The sequence below is a fragment of the Chroicocephalus ridibundus genome, chromosome 11 (assembly GCF_963924245.1).
Source record: "Chroicocephalus ridibundus chromosome 11, bChrRid1.1, whole genome shotgun sequence".
In the NCBI taxonomy this organism is placed as follows: domain Eukaryota; kingdom Metazoa; phylum Chordata; class Aves; order Charadriiformes; family Laridae; genus Chroicocephalus; species Chroicocephalus ridibundus.
Window position 1 is genome coordinate 8,799,400 of NC_086294.1, and position 19,504 is coordinate 8,818,903.

Below are 19,504 nucleotides of genomic sequence, written 5' to 3' on the forward strand. Positions count from 1 at the left end.
TATCTTGCTCTGTTCCTCTCTAGATTTCCTCTGACACCTTTCTTTGAGCCTTTTCTTTTTGGCTTCAAGTCCTCCACTATATAATGAAATAAATACTGCTATACTAATTCGTGCTTCATTTTGTTGGGATAAATTGGTTGATGATTACTAAAGCTTACAGTACTGTGATAATGGTGTGTAAAGGGGAAGCTCTCTGCTCACCCGCCAGACTGGCATAACCTTAGAACAGCATTAGTTACAAGTAAGCAGCAGACGTGGTATTTCAGTAAAAATAGGCATAGTAAAAATGTCGCTTGTGTAGAAATATTTTTTTCTTCTTTCAGCTATGTGCAATCAAGGAAAGATTGGAACAAGACATGCTAACAAGCTCTTCTGTTTCCTTCCTAGAATTACAACAACAGCTGCTTGTATGATGGACCTACGGAGATATCCGCTGGACGAGCAGAACTGCACGCTGGAGATTGAGAGCTGTAAGTATTTCTGCAAATCCTACTTATTCTGTGGTCAACTGCAACTGCTTTAGAGTTTTTATTTCTGTCTTTTTTTTTTTCTCCTTTCTTTTTTAACATGCTACTAGCCTAGTTGTCTTTCTGTCTGATGACATTTAGATCCTTGTAAACACATGCAAAAAAAAAAAAGCTTTCCAGATGGATTAGTAATTTGTGGCACAGGGATTAGCAAAAGTTATTCTGCATTTTGATGGACAATTTACAGCTTTAAAAGTCTCATTCGAATGCCTTCTTGGGAGTTCATGTGAGGAGCACGAGGATTATTATCAATTCTTTATCCTCCTTTACTGCTGAACTGTGTGGCAGCCTGTTTCCATTTAAAAATCACGGCAAGAGGTTAGAATTGTCCTTGAAATAGATGTTTTGTGGTTTTTTTCTAACTCCTGTGCTGTAGTTAAACTTTCAATGCATGCAATACAGTCTGTTATATATACTAATGGTGTCTCTATCAAGCTTTCTATGTAGATAAAACCTGTGAAATAAAATTTCAAATCTCTTTTCACTGAAAAATCTTTAGGGAATCTAAGTACATCAGAGAAAAAAACAATTCATGATCACTTTTATAAAGACAATATTGTAAGCGTGCGTTATTTTGTGCTCTAATTAAGATTGTATCAGTACTTTGAAGATAACATTTGCTTTTTCAGGAGAACCATAGGTAATTCAGCTGGGGTGTATTATTAAGCCGAATGTGGCAGGCAACATGGAAATTAATGGGCGTGTTTTAAGATACAGTACACAAAAGTATGTGCATTTTTAAAGTAACTCTGTATTATAAGAGATTATGTGGGATTTCCGCGTGCACTGAAGTACAAAATGATAGTAGCTTCTGCTACAGTCTGGTAAGAACTTGGAACAGCTGATCTTATTTCTCCTATTCTAGAAAGCATTTAAGAATATGCTTTAAATTTGTGTCCAGATTTCATTCTTTTCAGTGTAATTTAAAGATATGCCAAAATCCTTTCCAGAATTAAACTTGTGACACTGCTGTCTGAAATAACTTACATGCATAAAAGAAGCAAAATGAGTCTTTACCACCCCTTTTCAATGCTGACATACATGAGCAGCAAATGTGATGATGCACTTTGCTCTTCTGAGAATGGATAAAATCCTGGGGGTTTAGTTTTGGGATTTGGTGGTTTTTTGGTAGTTCGCTATAGAATTTCTATTGGTAGCATTTGATTCAAAATTTCATACCTGCAGCCTTTTACCAATATAGTAGGCTGATTTTAATGTGCAAGAAAACTACTGGCATAACTGTATTCAGGTTTACAGAGATTTTTACTGAGAATGTGGCTTGCTGTGCCAGTGTCTTTTAATTGTTGTTGTAGCAAGGACCTGGACTTTTTCTTTTTTCTAATTGTGTGTGTGTGTAAGGGGGAAAGCTGGAAAGTCAGAGGACATCCTTCCTCTCTATTTATGGCATTGTTTGAACAGTCAACAAAGTTTTGCCATCTCTCTGCATTGCTGAGATGCCTGAATCTTCTTGGGATTTCCAAACTAGATATTCCCTGCCTGTCATGCTTGCATGACCCACTGTGGGAAATATTCTCAGGAAATACCTTCCAGGTCAGACCTTATACAAAACTGAAAATTACATTGGGTCCCTGCTTTTCAATGAGAACATTTGTTCTCATTCAGACTTAGAATTGGGACCTCTGGGTTGAAATTTCCCTTTCATCAGATTTGGAGTAGAAGTTTGAAGCCAGATCAGTTATCTTCCATGAAACAATCCTGGAACACAGGGCATGTAGCTCTCAAAATTGTTGTTCTGCTTGGTGCGAAGAGCATGGTACTCACTATATCATAGAAAGGGTAGGAGTTACATTTATTGTAGCAGTTAGGATGCTTGTAGGAGAGCTCCTTTGTGGATCTATTAGCTCTGTTGCAGCATCACAAAAGCAAAATGGATTTAAATCAGGATACTGTATGTAGCTAGCCTGTCTTTCATTGCAGTAACAAAAGTCATTAAAGAATGTCGATAGAAATAATACTTGAACTGTGCTTTGAAGCACTTTCATGCTGCTTTAGAAAATTATTGCTCTTCATATATGCTGTTCTGTTCAGGTAAAAACCCGAGTCTGTCTAATCTTTATGAATTACTTCAGACAAAAGTGCTGGTAGGTAGATAGGTAGAGTGAATAAGATTTAAAGTGACTTTCTGAGTTGTTCAATGCAGGTTCTCAAGTTACAATCACTTCTTTAAACTGGTTAAGCTGCATGTTAAAAGTAGCTTCATTTCTTGCCTTTCTGGACCTGTTGGATGTCTGTTTCACCACTACTCTCTTGTGATGCTTAGAAATTCTCCAAATTCTACCCCAAGTGTTTTCATATCTGTGAAGGCATGAAACTATACTCACTGTCAACAATTATTTTATTTTTTTTTTTAAGTTCAATGTCTTCCCTAGCCCTGCTGGGACCTTTGTAATACATTTAAAGAAAGCAGTCATAGTTCATCATAGGCTTTGTTTCATGAAACTGAATATACCTGTCTCTTTTAGCTTTCTCATACAAGAGTATGTTAAGAGAAATGTAGAATTTGCTAATGCTAGTTCGTCATTAGGAATATCTATTACTATAAACAGTATCCCAGGAGAAATCTCTATTACGCTATGGCATTAATCCTGCCCTTTTTCTGAGAGCCACCTTTGTCTTTTCTTCACAACTTCATGACTTTCACAGATGATAGTCTTTCCTGGAACATTCCTTATTTATTTTCCAGCAGTGGGATCTAGCTTTTGGTAGAATTTTATAATTTTTTTTTTTTTTTGCATGCTACTAAGAACACATGACTTGGCATTTCATAACCCTGTTCACATAAATCAATGTTCTTAATATTGCTACAGTCCTCAAGGTTATCCAGTTCTTGCTATATTTGTTCTGATTATCCTTTGTCTTAAGAGTGCCTGCAGATTTTGTTTCATTTGAATTTCATTAACACACAATGCTAAAGAATATTAATGCCAAGAAGGAAGAGCTTTACTCATAATCATTCTCTGCACTGAGCATGATCTGTTCTTTCAGTGCAGTACACTTTCCTACACATCTTTTATATATCTTTACTAATTGCCTGTCCTCAGATAGTCCTATATCAATTGTTTTAATAAAGTCCAGGTTAGATATATTTTGTTTAAAAAAGGAGTTATTGTCTGGCCAGATCCTTTGAGTTAAGTCAGGATAGATTTTTATGCCATTTCGATACATGTTAATGTCTCTAGTGTCCTTCCATTCTTTCTTCGCGCCTTCCATCTTTCCACCCCTCTCCTCCTCTCCGTCCTGTTGTTGGTGCCAGAGTTGATTGGCTGCTTAGCTGCCTGGGTTATTTTTCCATGTTGTTATTGTGTTTACTGACATTTGTGGGCAATATAAAACTTTTGTCAATCTATATTTGCATAAATCTAGATTAATTTGTCAATTAGAAATTATGGTGGAAAAGGGTTGTATGTAAAATATAAAAAAATGAAATGGGGGAGGTGGTAACATCAAAATACAGGAGACAGCATTTTTCCTATTTCAGTTTAAGGTAGTATTAGTGAGATTAGATGCTGAAACTGTAAAAGGGGACAATTCCCCATTAGTTTAAAGAGTATCAGTTTTGAAAACTGAAATCCTATTTTTTTAAAGTATAGCTGGTTACATCTCTGTGGTCATTTTTTGTTTTGCTCATCCTTAAAGGGCAGAAACATGCTGAATGTTTTGCTATGATGCTTCTAAACCTATAGGCCATCTTTCCAAGGGGGTCTGAGCTATTCTACTTCTCCCTTTCTTTTGTTATTTCCCAACACACTGAATAGCAGGGTTATCATACCAGAGGGAAATAATTTTTCCTTTGTTTCTTAGTTTCCCAGCTTGTAGACAACAGAGAGCTTTTTCCTTTTTAGCTGAATATTGACTTGACTCAGTAAAATACCTCTCCTTTCTGCTCCCTACCTCTGCCACTGCCGTATGCATTGCTGAGTTTCTGGTGATGTTCTAGAATAATTTTGTTTCTCTGCTGTTTCCTGCCTCTCTGGAGTTGTAACTGTTGAAAGGAATGTCTTAGCTAATCAATCATAAAACTAGTGGGAGCTCAAAGACAAAAAGAAGTACAAGGGAATTTGAAGAATACTTCATATTCATATAAGCAAATAAAATATCACATTTCTAGCATAACTGAGAGAAATGCTTGTGATTCTTTTGAATATTTTTAAATGTAATCATTCAAGACTCATCTGGTAAATTTGTGCCTTTGTCCATTCCAATGGACGTTGTCTATCTGGACTTTGGTAAGGCCTCTGACACCATCCCCCACAGCGTTCTCCAGGAGAAGCTGGTGAATCACGGCATAGACAAGTGTACTCTTCGCGGGGTTAAAAACTGGCTGGATGGCTGTGCCCAGAGAGTTGTGATTAATGGGGTGAAATCCTTTTGGCAGCCGGTCACCAGTGGTGTCCCTCAGGGCTCAGTTTTGGGGCCGGTTTTGTTTAATATCTTTATCAATGATCTGGATGAGGGGATTGAGTGCACCCTCAGTAAGTTTGCAGATGACACAAAACTAGGTGGGAGTGTTGATCTGCTTGAGGGTAGGAAGGCTCTACAGAGGGACCTGGACAGGCTGGATGAGGCCAAGGCCAGTTGTCTGAGGTTCAACAAGGCCAAGTGCCGGGTCCTGCATTTTGGTCACAACAACCCCAAGCAATGCTACAGGCTTGGGGAAGAGTGGCTGGAAAGCTGCCCAGCAGAAAAAGACCTGGGAGTGCTGGTGGACGGCCAGCTTAACATGAGCCAGCAGTGTGCCCAGGTGGCCAAGAAGGCCAGCAGCATTCTGGCTTGTATCAGGCATAGCGTGGCCAGCAGGAGTAGGGAAGTGATGGTGCCTCTGTACTCGGCACTGGTGAGGCCTCACCTTGGGTGTTGTGTTCCGTTCTGGGCCCCTCTGTACAAGAGGGACATTGAAGTGCTGGAGCGTGTCCAGAGGAGAGCTACCAGGCTGGTGAGGGGTCTGGAGACCAGGTCATATGAGGAGAGGCTGAGGGAGCTGGGCATGTTTAGCTTGGAGAGGAGGAGGCTGAGGGGAGACCTCATTGCCCTCTACAGCTGCCTGAAAGGAGGTTGGAGAGAGGTGGGTGTTGGCCTCTTCTCCCAGGTGAATAATGACAGGACCAGAGGAAATGGTCTGAAGTTGTGGCAGGGGAGGTTTAGGTTAGATATTAGGAGGAATTACTTTACTGCAAGAGTGGTCAGGCACTGAACAGCCTGCCCAGGGCGGTGGTTGAGTCACCATCCCTAGAGGTATTTAAGAAACGTGTAGATTTGGCACTTGAGGGCATGCTCTGGTGGCAGAGATTGTAGGGGGTTTTTTTATGTGTGTATGGTTGGACTCGATGATCTCAAAGGTCCCTTCCAACCGTGAAGATTCCATGATTCTATAAAGACAAAAATTCACTTCAGTTCCTTCTTACCACATTTCATAATGTGTTTGGCATAGCTATATTTATGTTATATTGAGGTATAATTCAGAAACTGCCTGACTTGTGACAGTGATTTATTTTTTTTTCCCCATTTCTTTGTTGCTTTGGAAAAAACAAGAACATGCTGAGTTTCTCCTTTAAATATATTCTCAGAAAAATTTTCCGTAGTGCATTAAAGATGTGGCATTAAAAAAAGTGCATGAAAGCCCTGCTGTCTGAAGCCTTAGCAAACAGGGAGCTTGCCACTCAGATGTACTGACCAGGAAAAAAGTGCAGAGTCAGAACAGCATGCACAGAGTGGGAGGAAGGACTGCGTTGCTGACGAATAAGAAATAATTGTTTTCAGAATATTTCATTTATGTAACAGCCTGGGGTGTTTGGATGAGAAATTGTTAGGTTGTGGTTTTTTTTTTTTTTTTTTTTTTTTTTTTCTTTTTCATGACAAGAAGGCCACAGAAGCACACTAAGATAAGTTGAAAACTTCCATTCGATAACAGAACCCAGAAAAAGCCAGAAATAGGAGAGGAGAAAGAGTATCATTCCTCCCAGTGGCAGTGCAGCCCAGTATCAAACACTTTCTAATCAGATCATCTGAAAGCTTATCAGCAAGAGAAACAGAAGTCATCTTTGTGTGCTCAAGGTGACTTTACAAGCACATTTAAGGCACTGAAAAGAAATCAAAGATGCCTTTTGCTGAAGGCTTGAGTACTTTGCAGATGGCTGCTCTGGCCATTGATCAAAGCTATAATCAGGTCACACTGGACAAATGGTAGAACTCCAGGAGCCGACCAGGCAAGGCTTTTGTGGGTTAGAGGCGAATGTACTTGATGCCAAGGAAGAGACTCTGCCGATCCCCAGGGAGTGGGGTGTTCAGCAAAGGAGGATACCATGGGAACATGGCACTTCCATCAATTACACATTAAGTGGAAAGCTAAATACATGAGTTTTGGGCCACTGAAGGTTAGAATCTTAATAGTGGTTCATTTTTAAAGTTTTTTTGTTTTTCTTTCAATTTATCAAGTTTAGCATGTGTGCTGTCCCCTTGGTTCCTTCAGCTAAGTCTGTTTTGCGTAGTGGCTCTTGTACAGGGAGGATATTCCTCTGTCAATAGAAGTCACCCTTATCAAAGTGCCCCTTTTTCCTCCTTGTTCATCATCTATATGCTCGGATGTTTTAATTTGGGTTCTATGACAATTCAATTTGTACAGCACTTTATGGGGGGAAGAGACATAGATTAACAAACAGTGATGAATTCTCCCTCTGTACCCACACTCTGTCCATTTCTGCAACATCGGCTTATAGCGTGGCTCCTTTGGGACAGATACGTTGTTCTTTATTTGTCCTTATTAATTTCGTCTCGGCTATGTTGAGAAGAGAGATATAATTTCAGTGGTATAATGCACACTGGCAATGAACAGGAAATTGTTGATTCCTCTGCAGTGTGTAGATAGGATGATTCAGTAAGCGATAAAAAAACCTCAACAGTAGATGATTCTTCTGTCTAGTCTGAAAAGGGGAAGGAAGTTTAGACTAACACTCAGCGCATTTGATCAGGGCAAGTTGTGTACCAGTGAACCAGTGCTTATAAGGTTTTGATAATGCACGCATACGTGCCCATACTCCCAGGGGACTTTGATCAGGCTTTCAGACTGGAACTCAAGTAACATCCGAGGTATATTACCTTGTGGGTAGGCAAGAAGGAAGTATATTCTTTATTTTTTTTATCTCTCAGTGCATCTTTACAGTGGTCTACATCTTGGAAGCCCTCATAACACAAACAAAATGATGTACTGTTTGCAAATGAGCAAAGAATTACACAGAAACTCTGCAACAGCTTCTTAATGCTTTGAAGCAACTTTGAGTTAAATTTAAAAGGGAATCCAAGATATCCAATCTCTGCTTATCAGCACTGGACAATGTAGGCAATGTAGTTTTCCACAGAGAAATTCATAGCTTGAAGCTATTTTTTTTAATCATTCTGCAGTTGAATATGGAGAATATATAGAATCATAAAGACAGAGAGCCAAAAATGCAAATGGTTTTAAAAATTCTAAAGTATTTTGCCTTTTATAGCCAGTCTGAGCTAGAGTACATTTTCCCTTATTGCACATAACCCTGCCTTTTATCAAGGGATTATTGGAAATAAAAAGGGCCCAGTTCAAAGAGTCCATTGTCAGAAACCACCAGGTTCATTTGCTAAAGATTTGGGGAAAAGCTAATGTCCATGAAGGCAGAAAGATGCCCTCCAAGAAAAAAAAAAATATTGCTTACAATTACTTTGATAATCTTATATCCAATAAATTATGTGGAGTTGTGGAAAGTTGATGGGTTGGCACTTTACAGTCCTGTTTTCAGAAGGTAGGAATTTTACAAGGTAAATATTCATTTATTTATTTTTTACTAAACTGAGTAGTAGAATATCTGTTAAAACTTCTCATACTTTAGGCAAATGCTTTTCTGTAGTCCTAGAATTCCTTTCAAACACCCTGTTACTGGTGTTTTCTTCAAGAAAAAGAAGTATCTGGGAGTGCTGTTGGAAAGGACATCCATGGTACTGTTACATATCTTAGAGGTCTGTCTAGTATGTGATCTGAGATTATACTTCACAGAATCACAGAATCTTCAGAGTTGGAAGGGACCTCTAGAGATCATCTAGTCCAACTCCCCTGCTAAAGCAGGATTGCCCAGAGCACGTTACTCAGGGCTGCATCCAGACGAGTCTTGAAAGTCTCCAGAGAAGGGGACTCCACAACCTCCCTGGGCAGCCTGTTCCAGTGCTCTGTCACCTGACATGGAGTATGTTGTTTGTTTGTTTTGGTTTTTTTTTTTTTTTTTTTTTTTTTTTTTTATTGGAAGCTTACTGTACTTAAAATGGTTTAAAGCCTTGATTCAGTCAGTAGGCAAGTCAGGCAGAATCTTTAGTGTATGTTGAGTCTATCAATAGTATTCATTACTCTGCCAAGTTCTCCTATTTTGGTTTAGGCACAAAAGCAATTGCTTTTATTTGAGCAGTAGCTTGCTTACCTGTGACTTTTCACTTGCTGTTTGGTGCTTTTTAAGTGTTGTACCCAATCATTATTAACTGTAGAATCACAGTTGAAACCACACATCTCCCAAAGGGGCAGAAAAAATATGCTCAGTGCTGGCATGCATCGTCTTCCTGCCAGCAAGAGGTTACATTACATCAGAGGCTGTCGTTCCTGGTAATAAGTAGCTATTGTTTTGAAGTGGCAATACCAGCAATTTTCTCATCACTGGGTTAAGGTGGCAGTACTTCTTGAGTTTGGCCTAATGACATGTTAATTTGTCATACTTTTCTCTATTATTGTGACAGCTGTAGGTTATGTTACAGCTTTTATGGACTCTTGAGGTTTATTTGTATTGGGTTCATGTAGCTAACATACCTGACTTTGCAATGGAACGTGAGAATAATCTTTCCCTCCCCCCTTTCTTTTTTTTTTAACTGACAAAACCATTATTGACATACAATGTTTTGCTTCCCTGTAACGTATGGCTTACTTGGATTGCAGAGTTTAGTACTAAACAAAGGTTTATTCGGGACTTAGTGAAATGACCTAAATAACAAAGTGCTGTTTATAAATAATGCATTTACTCCAACCTCTATAAAAAAAACTTGTATGTGGCACTTTCAGATAGGAATGGTAATGTGTAATTATTACATTATTTTTTGTGGAAAAATTAAATGTTTCAGCATTCATGTATAGTGATAAGTTCACTTCCAGTTTTCAAGCTCTTTTTTCCTTGGATGTGTCCAATTCATAATGATCTGAGAATATCCATCAGGCTTTCTGTGAGGAGCAAACTTCAAATATATTTTAGTCTATGCTTTTTAAATAAAGACCAATCAATCTACATTTTTGATAGGAGTTTTATTCAACTAAATCCATGTCTTATTACAAAACTAAACCACTTTGTGTCAAATTCAGCATTACTACAATTTATCTAACTTCCTGTTCATACCAGGAGACTTTAAATATTGAAAATTTTACGTGAATAAATAATCCTTGATGGTTTCTTTCCACATTCCCATGCAAGCTGACATTTTACTTCATTCACAGATTTAGAGAAATGTTCCTTTGCTTTGCAATTCCTATACACTATGTATTTCAGAGCAGAAAAACTGAAAAAGTTAAAATTGTTTTTCCTGTGAGGAGAGAAAACCATCCTTTCTTATCTCAAGGAAAACAAAATTACTGAGTGAAATTACTGTGCCCACATGTTAGGTCTCAAGTTGTCTTTTGAAGGTAAACCAAAATGAGAGGAGGGATTTAAAACAAAACAAAAACTTTTAAAAATTAGGTGGTTTTTCTAAAATTTTTTTTACATCATTGTAAGTGATGGAAGTGGTGCTGAAAGCTAATAATGGCTTATTCTCCATATTATCATTTTACTTAAGTAGTCAATATCTTTTTCAAAATGAAACAATTTCTTCAACATGGTATAGCTTTTATGAAATAGTGATATTTATCAGATGCTGGAATCACTTGACCTCAGGTCTTACGTTTTAGAAAGCAACGGAGACTGTGATTATCTCTCAGAAATGACATACCTGTTGAAAGAATTGAAATATGTTTCTACAGTCACTTTATTTTCTAAGATAGTTTTTTTTTTTTTCCAGCACGTCTGTCATTGTTGCACAGAAAATAAGAATCAATTCATTTTCATTGTAAGAAATCAAAATATACCCCATTGATTCACCTTTTACCCATTGATCAAATTATATTCAGCTCCTGGTGTCTTTTGGAGACAAAGCAGCAAAGAGTAGTCAGTGGATAAAGCCGTGAAGCTGTAGCTAATGGCCAAAACCCATTTCTCTGGTGGTTTCCCCCCCAAGGAAATAGTTTCAAAATATTGAGCTTTTTATCTCTGAAAATAGTTTATTAACTATTTATCCCTAATTTTAAGGGCAAAGACAAACATCTGTCTGGATACCTTAGCTTTTAGAATTTAAATAATAAGCAGTACTATATGTGGCTTCAGATATGCTTTTAATCATCAGGATATTTCAGCAATGAAGTGTTTTTCTTGGGTGACTGTAATTGTCTTTTGTTCATCAGATTAGATTACATAAATTTAAAAAATGAATTTTTTAATTTTTTTTAGATAAGTGCAAAGCATCTAGGAACAGGAAGGCAATTGTTTGAGTCTGTTATCAGTCTGATCTTTATTTGCACTTGGCCACTGATAACGGCAATTCAAATAGTTATGCTAACACGGAATTACTTCAGTGAAGGAAGGACTAGAAAATGCACGTCTGAGTCATAAAACTCTGAATTCAAATGAAATTTGACAAACAGTTTTGGCCTGTTTACAAAACCACAACAAACAAAACAGGATCCACTCATACCCTACACTAGGAAACTGTCCCTTCTTTCCCCACCAACAGCAGTCAGACACTTGGGTGAGTTGTAGCAATAATCATTCAGGTTCCTCCCCTGTTTGAAGAGAATTGAATTTGCTGCCTGAGGCACAAGCCAAATGACCAGACTTGGGATGTGCACTGTATTGGGTCACTTTCCATTGATACCATTCCATTTGGCATAAGTTTCTAGAGTAGGAACTGGAGCTACATCTATCAACCCTGAGCTTAACCCTTATTTCATTTTTGGTCACTGAATGGGAAAAACAACGTCATTGTTTTTGTTTCAGCAAATAGAAGCTAGAGTGAATAAGATCATGTTTTGTTTTGATTATGACATTGGGTTTGGGTGGAAGAAGTATTTTTACTTTGGTGGAATAGTATTTTACTTTGGTGGAATAACAGAGAAGAAATTGAATTAGCAGAAGCATTGGCAAAGTTAGATATCACAATCTTTTCATTCCTTTGATCAGTATATTGAACCGTTCTAATGATGAGAACTTTGTGAAACCAAGCTAATTTTGTTCAGGTGCTTATGTTGTTTGGTACTGGTAGTCCAGACTGTTCAAATTCCACCTATCTCTAGAAAATATAAGTTACTTTCTGTTACTGGACACAGTCCCATTTTCCTGTGTCCTAAATATATAGAGAGAGTTCAGAGTTAGTATTGCTTGCAGTAGTAGTAACTCATTTAAAAAGAATTCAGTCATAATATTATCCAACTTTTGGCAATTCTAGGGAAATTAGTTGTCATCTTCTATCAATCTAACACTACTATAAAGATGGGTAGACGTGGTGCTTAGCGACCTAATGCTAATGAATACTAATACTAATTGAATACTAATGATAGTATTCAATATGTATTTGGCACACTGTCCAAAATTATTTGGGTGTAAATTCCAGAGAGTAGTGTCTTTTATGTATGGAAAATTCTAACTCTTACATAAACTTTCTTATGATGTGGATTTGTTCTGAGTCAAAATTAAAGACAAATAATACTGTTACTACTTTAAATATCCTCAAAAACATGTTTTGTGAAAGAACATTTATAAAGGAAGGGATATCTAAGTAGTTGAGAGAAATCATAAAGATTTCATAGTCTTAATCATTTATGTTATGTTATATTTATAGAAGGGTTGGGGGGATTGCCCCCCCTTTTTTTTTTTCCCCTTTTATATAATAATTCAGGTGAATTGTTTTCCATGTTGCTTTTTATGTGGGGAAAGAGACGTTGCTAAGTAGATATGTGCTTATATTTCAAGGCATACTTCAAGAATAATTCAGGATGGAAGGGGCCTCAGGAGGTCTGTAGTCTAACCTACTCAAAACATGGTCAGCTCTGGGGTCAGACCAAGTTGCTCAGGGCTTTGTCCCGTCTGGTCTTGAAAAATTCCAAGGATGGAGAGTGCAAGACCTCCCTAGGCAACCTCTTCCAGTGCCTGACCCTCCTAACAGTAAAGAAGTTTCATTGCAATTGTAGAAATGTGCCGTGTTGGGTATCTGGTTTATGCTGTCCTGGCATGCTGCATCGGCCTCAGAAATAAGTGTTTACTGTTACTAATTTGAAATAGAATGTAAGTGCTGTGCAACCTGTATTGTAAAAATGTAGGTTTTAAGTCATATAACTGAATGACAATATCATGAGAATGCTCTGAATAAATTAGTGTATTGTACAAGTAGCCCTATAATTTGACGAAGGCATCTTTGAGTTAATGAGTTAAACTGTATAATCTTCCTTCCATTGATGATCTTCTGGTGTGGTGTAATCTGATCTGTATTTCTTGATCCAGTTACACAGATACTATTCTCACCACATAGATTGAAATGGCTCTGTATACCTTGTCATTCTCAATCTCTTGTTAAGATTTACAAACTTTCAAAATAAGGATTCTTTTCCCCTGGATAAGGATCTAAGAATTTTCATGACAACATTTGCCACTTGCCGAGGAGATCAGCTCCAGTGCAGGTAAGTCTGTACTGGGGGAGCGAATCTCGGCAAAAAAGGCCGGCAAAAGGGGCTCATCTTTGGGGCTGTTTCAAGCCAGGAAAAGCGGCCAGCCCGAGCTGGTACCAGGCACTTGCGGTGGTGGTGACAGCTGAGGACGAGTGGGGCAGAGCCAGCACCCCCAGCGGCAGGTCTGAAAGAGGAGGGGGTGGGACCACTACCCGCTCATAAATTCAGCCCTTTGAGAGCACTAAGCAAAAAAGCGGCGAGCAGGCGTTCCCAGGGTGTCACCCGTGGAACCGCCCGGGAGCACCAGAGGAGGGTGTACGTCGGTGAGGCCGACGCCAGCAGCAGGCAGCCACCGCAGAGTGTGGCGTGGGACGGGTGACTGCGAGGGGAGGAACAAGAGGAGAGCAAGCAGGCAGGCTAGGTCGACTGCAAAGAAAACATGGTCTCCACCCGGTCTGTAGCCAAAGCCAGAAGGAATAAAGTGACCCAAACGGACCTGACGGAGAGACATGCAGTTGTCCTGGCGATGGGCTGCATGGAATGTCTGTCACTCTGGCAGAAGGACAGCAAAGACAGCACCTGTCTGTGCTGTGACCACGTAAATGATCTGCTCAGCCTGGTGGCTGAGCTTAAGGAGGAAGTGCACAGACTGAGGACCATTTGGGAGTGTGAAAGGGAGATTGATTGGTGGAGCCACACCCTGCCATCCTTAGGGAAAAAGCAACAGGCAGAGGCTCCACGAGAGGTAGAGGATCCCCTGCCCTCTTGTCACCAGGCAGAAGGAGGAGAACTAGGAGAGGATGGGGGGGAATGGAAGCAGGTACCTGCTTGGGGCAGCAGGAGAGTCCCCTCCAGACCCCCCCATGTCCCCCCGGTGCCTGTACAGAACAGATATGGGCCTCTGGAGGTAGATGATGAGGGAACTAAGGATGCTGATAAAGCCCCATCCAGGGAGTTGTCAAAGCAGCCAGCTCCACGCATTAAGACTGCTTCTGTGAAGAGCAGGAGGAGGGCAATAGTCATAAGGGGGTCCATTCTGAGGGGAACTGAGGGTCCCATATGCAGGACGGACCCTTCCCACAGGGAGGTGTGCTTCCTCCCTGGGGCTCGTGTTACAGATATAACCAGGAAGCTTCCTGGCCTGATACGGCCCTCAGATTATTACCCTCTTTTGATCTCACAGGCAGATAGTGATGAGCTGGAGAGTAGAAGCCTGAGGGCAATGAAGAAAGATTTCGGGGCCTTGGGACGGCTTGTGAAGGGTTTGGGAGCACAAATTGTGTTCTCCTCTGCCCTTCCAGTTTTGGGGACTAACGAATGGGTAAACAAGAAAATGGGACAGATCAATACCTGGCTCCAAAACTGGTGCTACGAGCAGGGCTTTGGGTTCTATGGTCGTAGTTTGACCTGCAGGACACCAGGCCTGCTTGCTAAGAATGGGAAAACCCTATCCCAAAAGGGGAAAAGGGTACTAGGCCAAGAGTTAGCAAGGCTCATGGATAGGGCTTTAAACTAGAAACGAAGGGGGAAGGGGATAAAACCAGGCCCACTAGTAATGAGCCTAGGGATAAAGGGCCAGTGATGGGGGTGAAATTGGTAGCCCAGCTCAAGTGCATCTACAGGAATGCACATAGCATGGGCAACAAAAAGGATGAGCTGGAAGCCATTGTGCAGCAGGACAACTATGATGTAGTTGCCATCACAGAAACGTGGTGGGATGACTGTCATGACTGGAATGCTGCAATGAATGGCTATAAGCTCTTCAGAAGGGATAGGCAAGGGAGGAGAGGTGGGGGTGTGGCTCTGTACATCAGGGAATGTTTTGATTGTTTAGAGCTAGATTCCAGTGATGATAAAGTTGAGTGTTTATGGGTAAGGATGAAGGGGAAGGGAAATAAGGGAGATCTTGTGCTGCGAGTATGCTATAGACCACCCAACCAGGATGAGGAGACAGATGAAGTATTCTGTAAGTGGCTGGCTGAAGTCTTACAATCGCCAGCCTTGTTCTGGTTGGGGACTTCAACCTGCTGGGTATCTGCTGGAAATATAACATAGCAGAGAGCAGGCAGGCTAGGAGGTTCCTCGAGTGCATGGAAGATAACTTCCTGACACAACTGGTAGGTGAGCCTACCACGGTAAGTGCCTTGCTAGACCTACTGTTCACAAACAGTGAAGGACTAGTGGGAAATGTGGTGGTCGAAGGTCGTCTTGAGTTTACTGATCATGAAATGGTCAAGTTTTCAATTCGTAGCGATGTAAGGAGGAGGGTTAGCAGAACCTCCACCTTGGACTTCTGGAGGGCAGACTTTGGCTTGTTCAGGACACTGGTTGAGAGAGTCCCTTGGTAGATAGTCCTGAAGGGCAAAGGGGTCCAGGAAGGCTGGACGCTCTTCAAGAAAGAAGTCTTAAAGGCCCAAGAGCAGGCTGTCCCCAAGTGTTCGCAAGTCTAAAGGGTGGGGAAAATGGCCAGTCTGGATGAATAAGGAACTTCTGATGGCATTGAGGAATAAAAGGAGGGTTTACCACCTTTGGAAGAAGGGTCGGGCAACTCAGGAGGAGTACAGAGATCTCGTTAGGTTATACAGAGAGAAAATTAGGAAGGCAAAAGCCCAGCTGGAGCTCCACTTGGCCACTAACATTAAGGACAACAAAAAATGTTTTTATAAATACATCAACAAAGCGAGAGCCAGGGAGAATCTCCATCCCTTACTGGATGTGGGGGGGGAAGTTGCAACCAAGGACGAGGAGAAGGCTGAGATACTCAATGCCTTCTTTGCCTCCATCTTCAATAGTCAGACCAGCTATCCCCAGGGTGTTCAGCCTCCTGAGCTGGAAGATAAGGATGGAGAGCAGAACAACCCACCCGTAATCCAGGAGGAAGTAGTCAATGATCTGCTTCTGTACCTAGACACGCATAAGTCTATTGGGCCGGATGGGATTCACCCAAGAGTACTCAAGGAGCTGTCAGGAGAGCTCACCAAGCCTCTCTCCATCATTTATCAAAAATCTTGGTCAACAGGGGAGGTACCAGCCCAGCAGAAAAGGACCTGGGGGTGCTGGTGGACGGCCAGCTTAACATGAGCCAGCAGTGTGCCCAGGTGGCCAAGAAGGCCAACAGCATTCTGGCTTGTATCAGGAATAGTGTGGCCAGCAGGAGTAGGGAAGTGATGGTGCCTCTGTACTCGGCACTGGTGAGGCCTCACCTTGAGTGCTGTGTTCCGTTCTGGGCCCCTCTGTACAAGAGGGACATTGAAGCGCTGGAGCGTGTCCAGAGGAGAGCTACCAGGCTGGTGAGGGGTCTGGAGACCAGGTCATATGAGGAGAGGCTGAGGGAGCTGGGCATGTTTAGCTTGGAGAGGAGGAGGCTGAGGGGAGACCTCATTGCCCTCTACAGCTGCCTGAAAGGAGGTTGGAGAGAGGTGGGTGTTGGCCTCTTCTCCCAGGTGAATAATGACAGGACCAGAGGAAATGGTCTGAAGTTGTGGCAGGGGAGGTTTAGGTTAGATATTAGGAGGAATTACTTTACTGCAAGAGTGGTCAGGCACTGAACAGCCTGCCCAGGGCGGTGGTTGAGTCACCATCCCTAGAGGTATTTAAGAAACGTGTAGATTTGGCACTTGAGGGCATGCTCTGGTGGCAGAGATTGTAGGGGTTTTTTGTGTGTGTATGGTTGGACTCGATGATCTCAAAGGTCCCTTCCACCCCTGAAGATTCTATGATTCTATAATTTGGCTCAGTAACGTTTCTTGTTATATACATCTAAAAGGTAATTCTTTGTGTTCTGCAACTGCACAATGTATAAGTTATCTTTAGTGTGTATGGAGCACAGGTACGAATAGTCCCCTTTACAGGCATATATTGGAAATGCATTCATTTTGGCTACAGCTTTGAAACTTGTGATATGTCATATTTCTACTCTTCAGCTGCAGACCAGTCCACTACTTACATTTGCTATCATACAAGCATGTATCATACAATCTTATGATTGATGTGTTACTGTAGCCAGAATCTGAGATGTTACTTCAGCCCAGACACTATTTTGTCTAACAGGGTAACATAACAGAAAAAACCAAGGAATTGATGGAAGTTAGTATACAGCCTTGTGTCTTAAGAATACACCTTTCCACTTTGACATTATGTGTACAGGTACCGTGCTCTACAGAAGATTATGCACTATTGGAAATAACAACTTGTAACAGTAGTAGTCTACAATTATCACAAATATAATCAAGTACTATGCCGAATGCAGGTACTTCATTATGTGAAAGATGATTATTCAAGTATTTGGTGTTTTTTTTGCATAACCTCATACAACAATTTCCTGGTAAAATCACCACTTTTATCCTGTTTTCTGAAACAGTTATTGACATTCAACATATATTAAAAGTGAGTGTGTGTTCAATAGCAGACACAGCTTTGTTCAAGGCAACGACCTGTTGTGGGCTACTACGAGAACTAGTTTCATAAAAGCAGAGCAGGCACCTGCATCTTAGTGGGACCTCATCTGTGGACATCAGATGAGCTCGTCAAGATGGGCCCTTCAAGAAAATGGAAATTTCTTCCTCCTGACCACAGCCTGGAACGGTCAAGTCTCTTCAACAGCTTACTTCTGGAAGACTCATCTGTACCAAAATGTTACACAGACAACCTGAGTGATACTGAAATGCTGGTAAGTTAAGTTTTTGCTTGTGAATTTTGCATTTATTCTTCTGGGGTTTTTTGTGTCTGGACCTTTGTAACCTCTCAGCTGACACATGTTCTATCACTGTTTTGGGGAAATTCTGGAAAGGGACAAAGAACACAACAGTAGATTCTTCTTTTTCTTTTTACATATGGTCCCTCTCTATTTTCTTTTCTTTGCAGAGACAAAATGAGTAACATAAAGAGTAACATTGGTGACTCCTGTCAGGATGGTATCTGGGGATGGTATCCACACCAAGCAACTTCTCACTCTTCACATAAAGTTAACATGAATGTGCAGGGGAGCAGATCAGCATCAAAGTGATGCAAGTGCAATGCATTTATACTGTAAGTTGCTTATGTTGATGTAGCATACTTGATGTTGGTGATGTTGTATACATGTACTAACAAGAGAGTTATTTTTCTTTCAGGTGTCAAGAACAACTTTCCAAAGTCCAGAAAGATCCACAGTCTTATTAGGTAAATTCATGATACTTTTTTTTCCTGCAAAACCTACGTTCATATCAGACTTTGTTCTCTTGCTGACCAAGAAGAACTAGCTTTTGCTTATCCCTATTTTTATTCATTTATGAGAAGATGGGATTAAAGAAAAGGGTTTTACATCTTGCTATGAGGCCAGAAAAACCTATACCTCACTGTGTCCAAAACTTGCATTTTCCCCTATAATGTGCTATGTACAGCATAGCCTTCTCTTCTTCTTTTATGATGACACTTCATGTGCTGCTGATAATACTGGGGAATTGATTGTATGGGTGTGGGAAACTTGCTTGCTTTATAAAATTACAAGGTCTTTGCTAAATATGTTAGCTCTCTTAAAGAAATAAAACAATGTTTTTAACTATTGTATCCGTGTGTTCCATTATGAATATAAAGGAATTCTGAACAGCGTAAAACATGGGAAGCTTTTAAAGTCTGCTGAGAGAAGATGACTGCAAGATTGGAATCCCTGGCAGCTGATTTTTATGGTTTTATATAAAAAATTATATATAAAATATCCTTATATATAAAAATATTATATATTTTTAAGTCTTTATTTTGGATGGGAGATCTGAAAGTGATGCAAATATAGGTAGCATTTTTACTGTGCGCATTCCTGTCAATTTGTGCTACTGAGTGATGCATGTACAGACTTTTAATCACTTTTTTTAAGATATATTTTTTTGCAGCTGAACAGTGTGCTCCTATTTGCACATATTCACATATGTACTAGCTCTTATTTGGCCTTGAAACTGTACTCAGGGACACTTTGTTCTGTTTCTGGGTGCCAATTTGCTTTTGATTTAAGGAATTAAGAAAAAGATATTGGATAAATTAGGTCATTATGCCTGTTACAAATGGTATGGCTGTAATTTTACCAAACATCAAATTGTAAATGCATTGATGTAGTTACCATTTAAGGATGATTTTCATAGTTTTAATGGCCATATATGAACAGCCATCTTAACATGTTCTCATACTTCAAAGCATATCTTAAAATGTCTTGTTTTAACAGAGAACTCTGTAGCCTGAT

At 40.3% G+C, this 19,504-nt stretch overlaps 1 protein-coding gene across 4 annotated transcripts in view; it reads left to right on the top strand.

Annotated features, from left to right (window-relative positions):
* Positions 1 to 19,504, top strand: part of GABRB2 (gamma-aminobutyric acid type A receptor subunit beta2) — a 174,160-nt gene that overhangs the window by 91,996 nt on the left and 62,660 nt on the right. For all 4 annotated transcript variants that reach the window (XM_063348877.1, XM_063348876.1, XM_063348879.1 and 1 more), the window contains one exon: positions 388 to 470. In XM_063348877.1, coding sequence (XP_063204947.1) covers positions 388 to 470 — 83 coding nt within the window. The remainder of the gene's footprint in view (positions 1 to 387; positions 471 to 19,504) is intronic.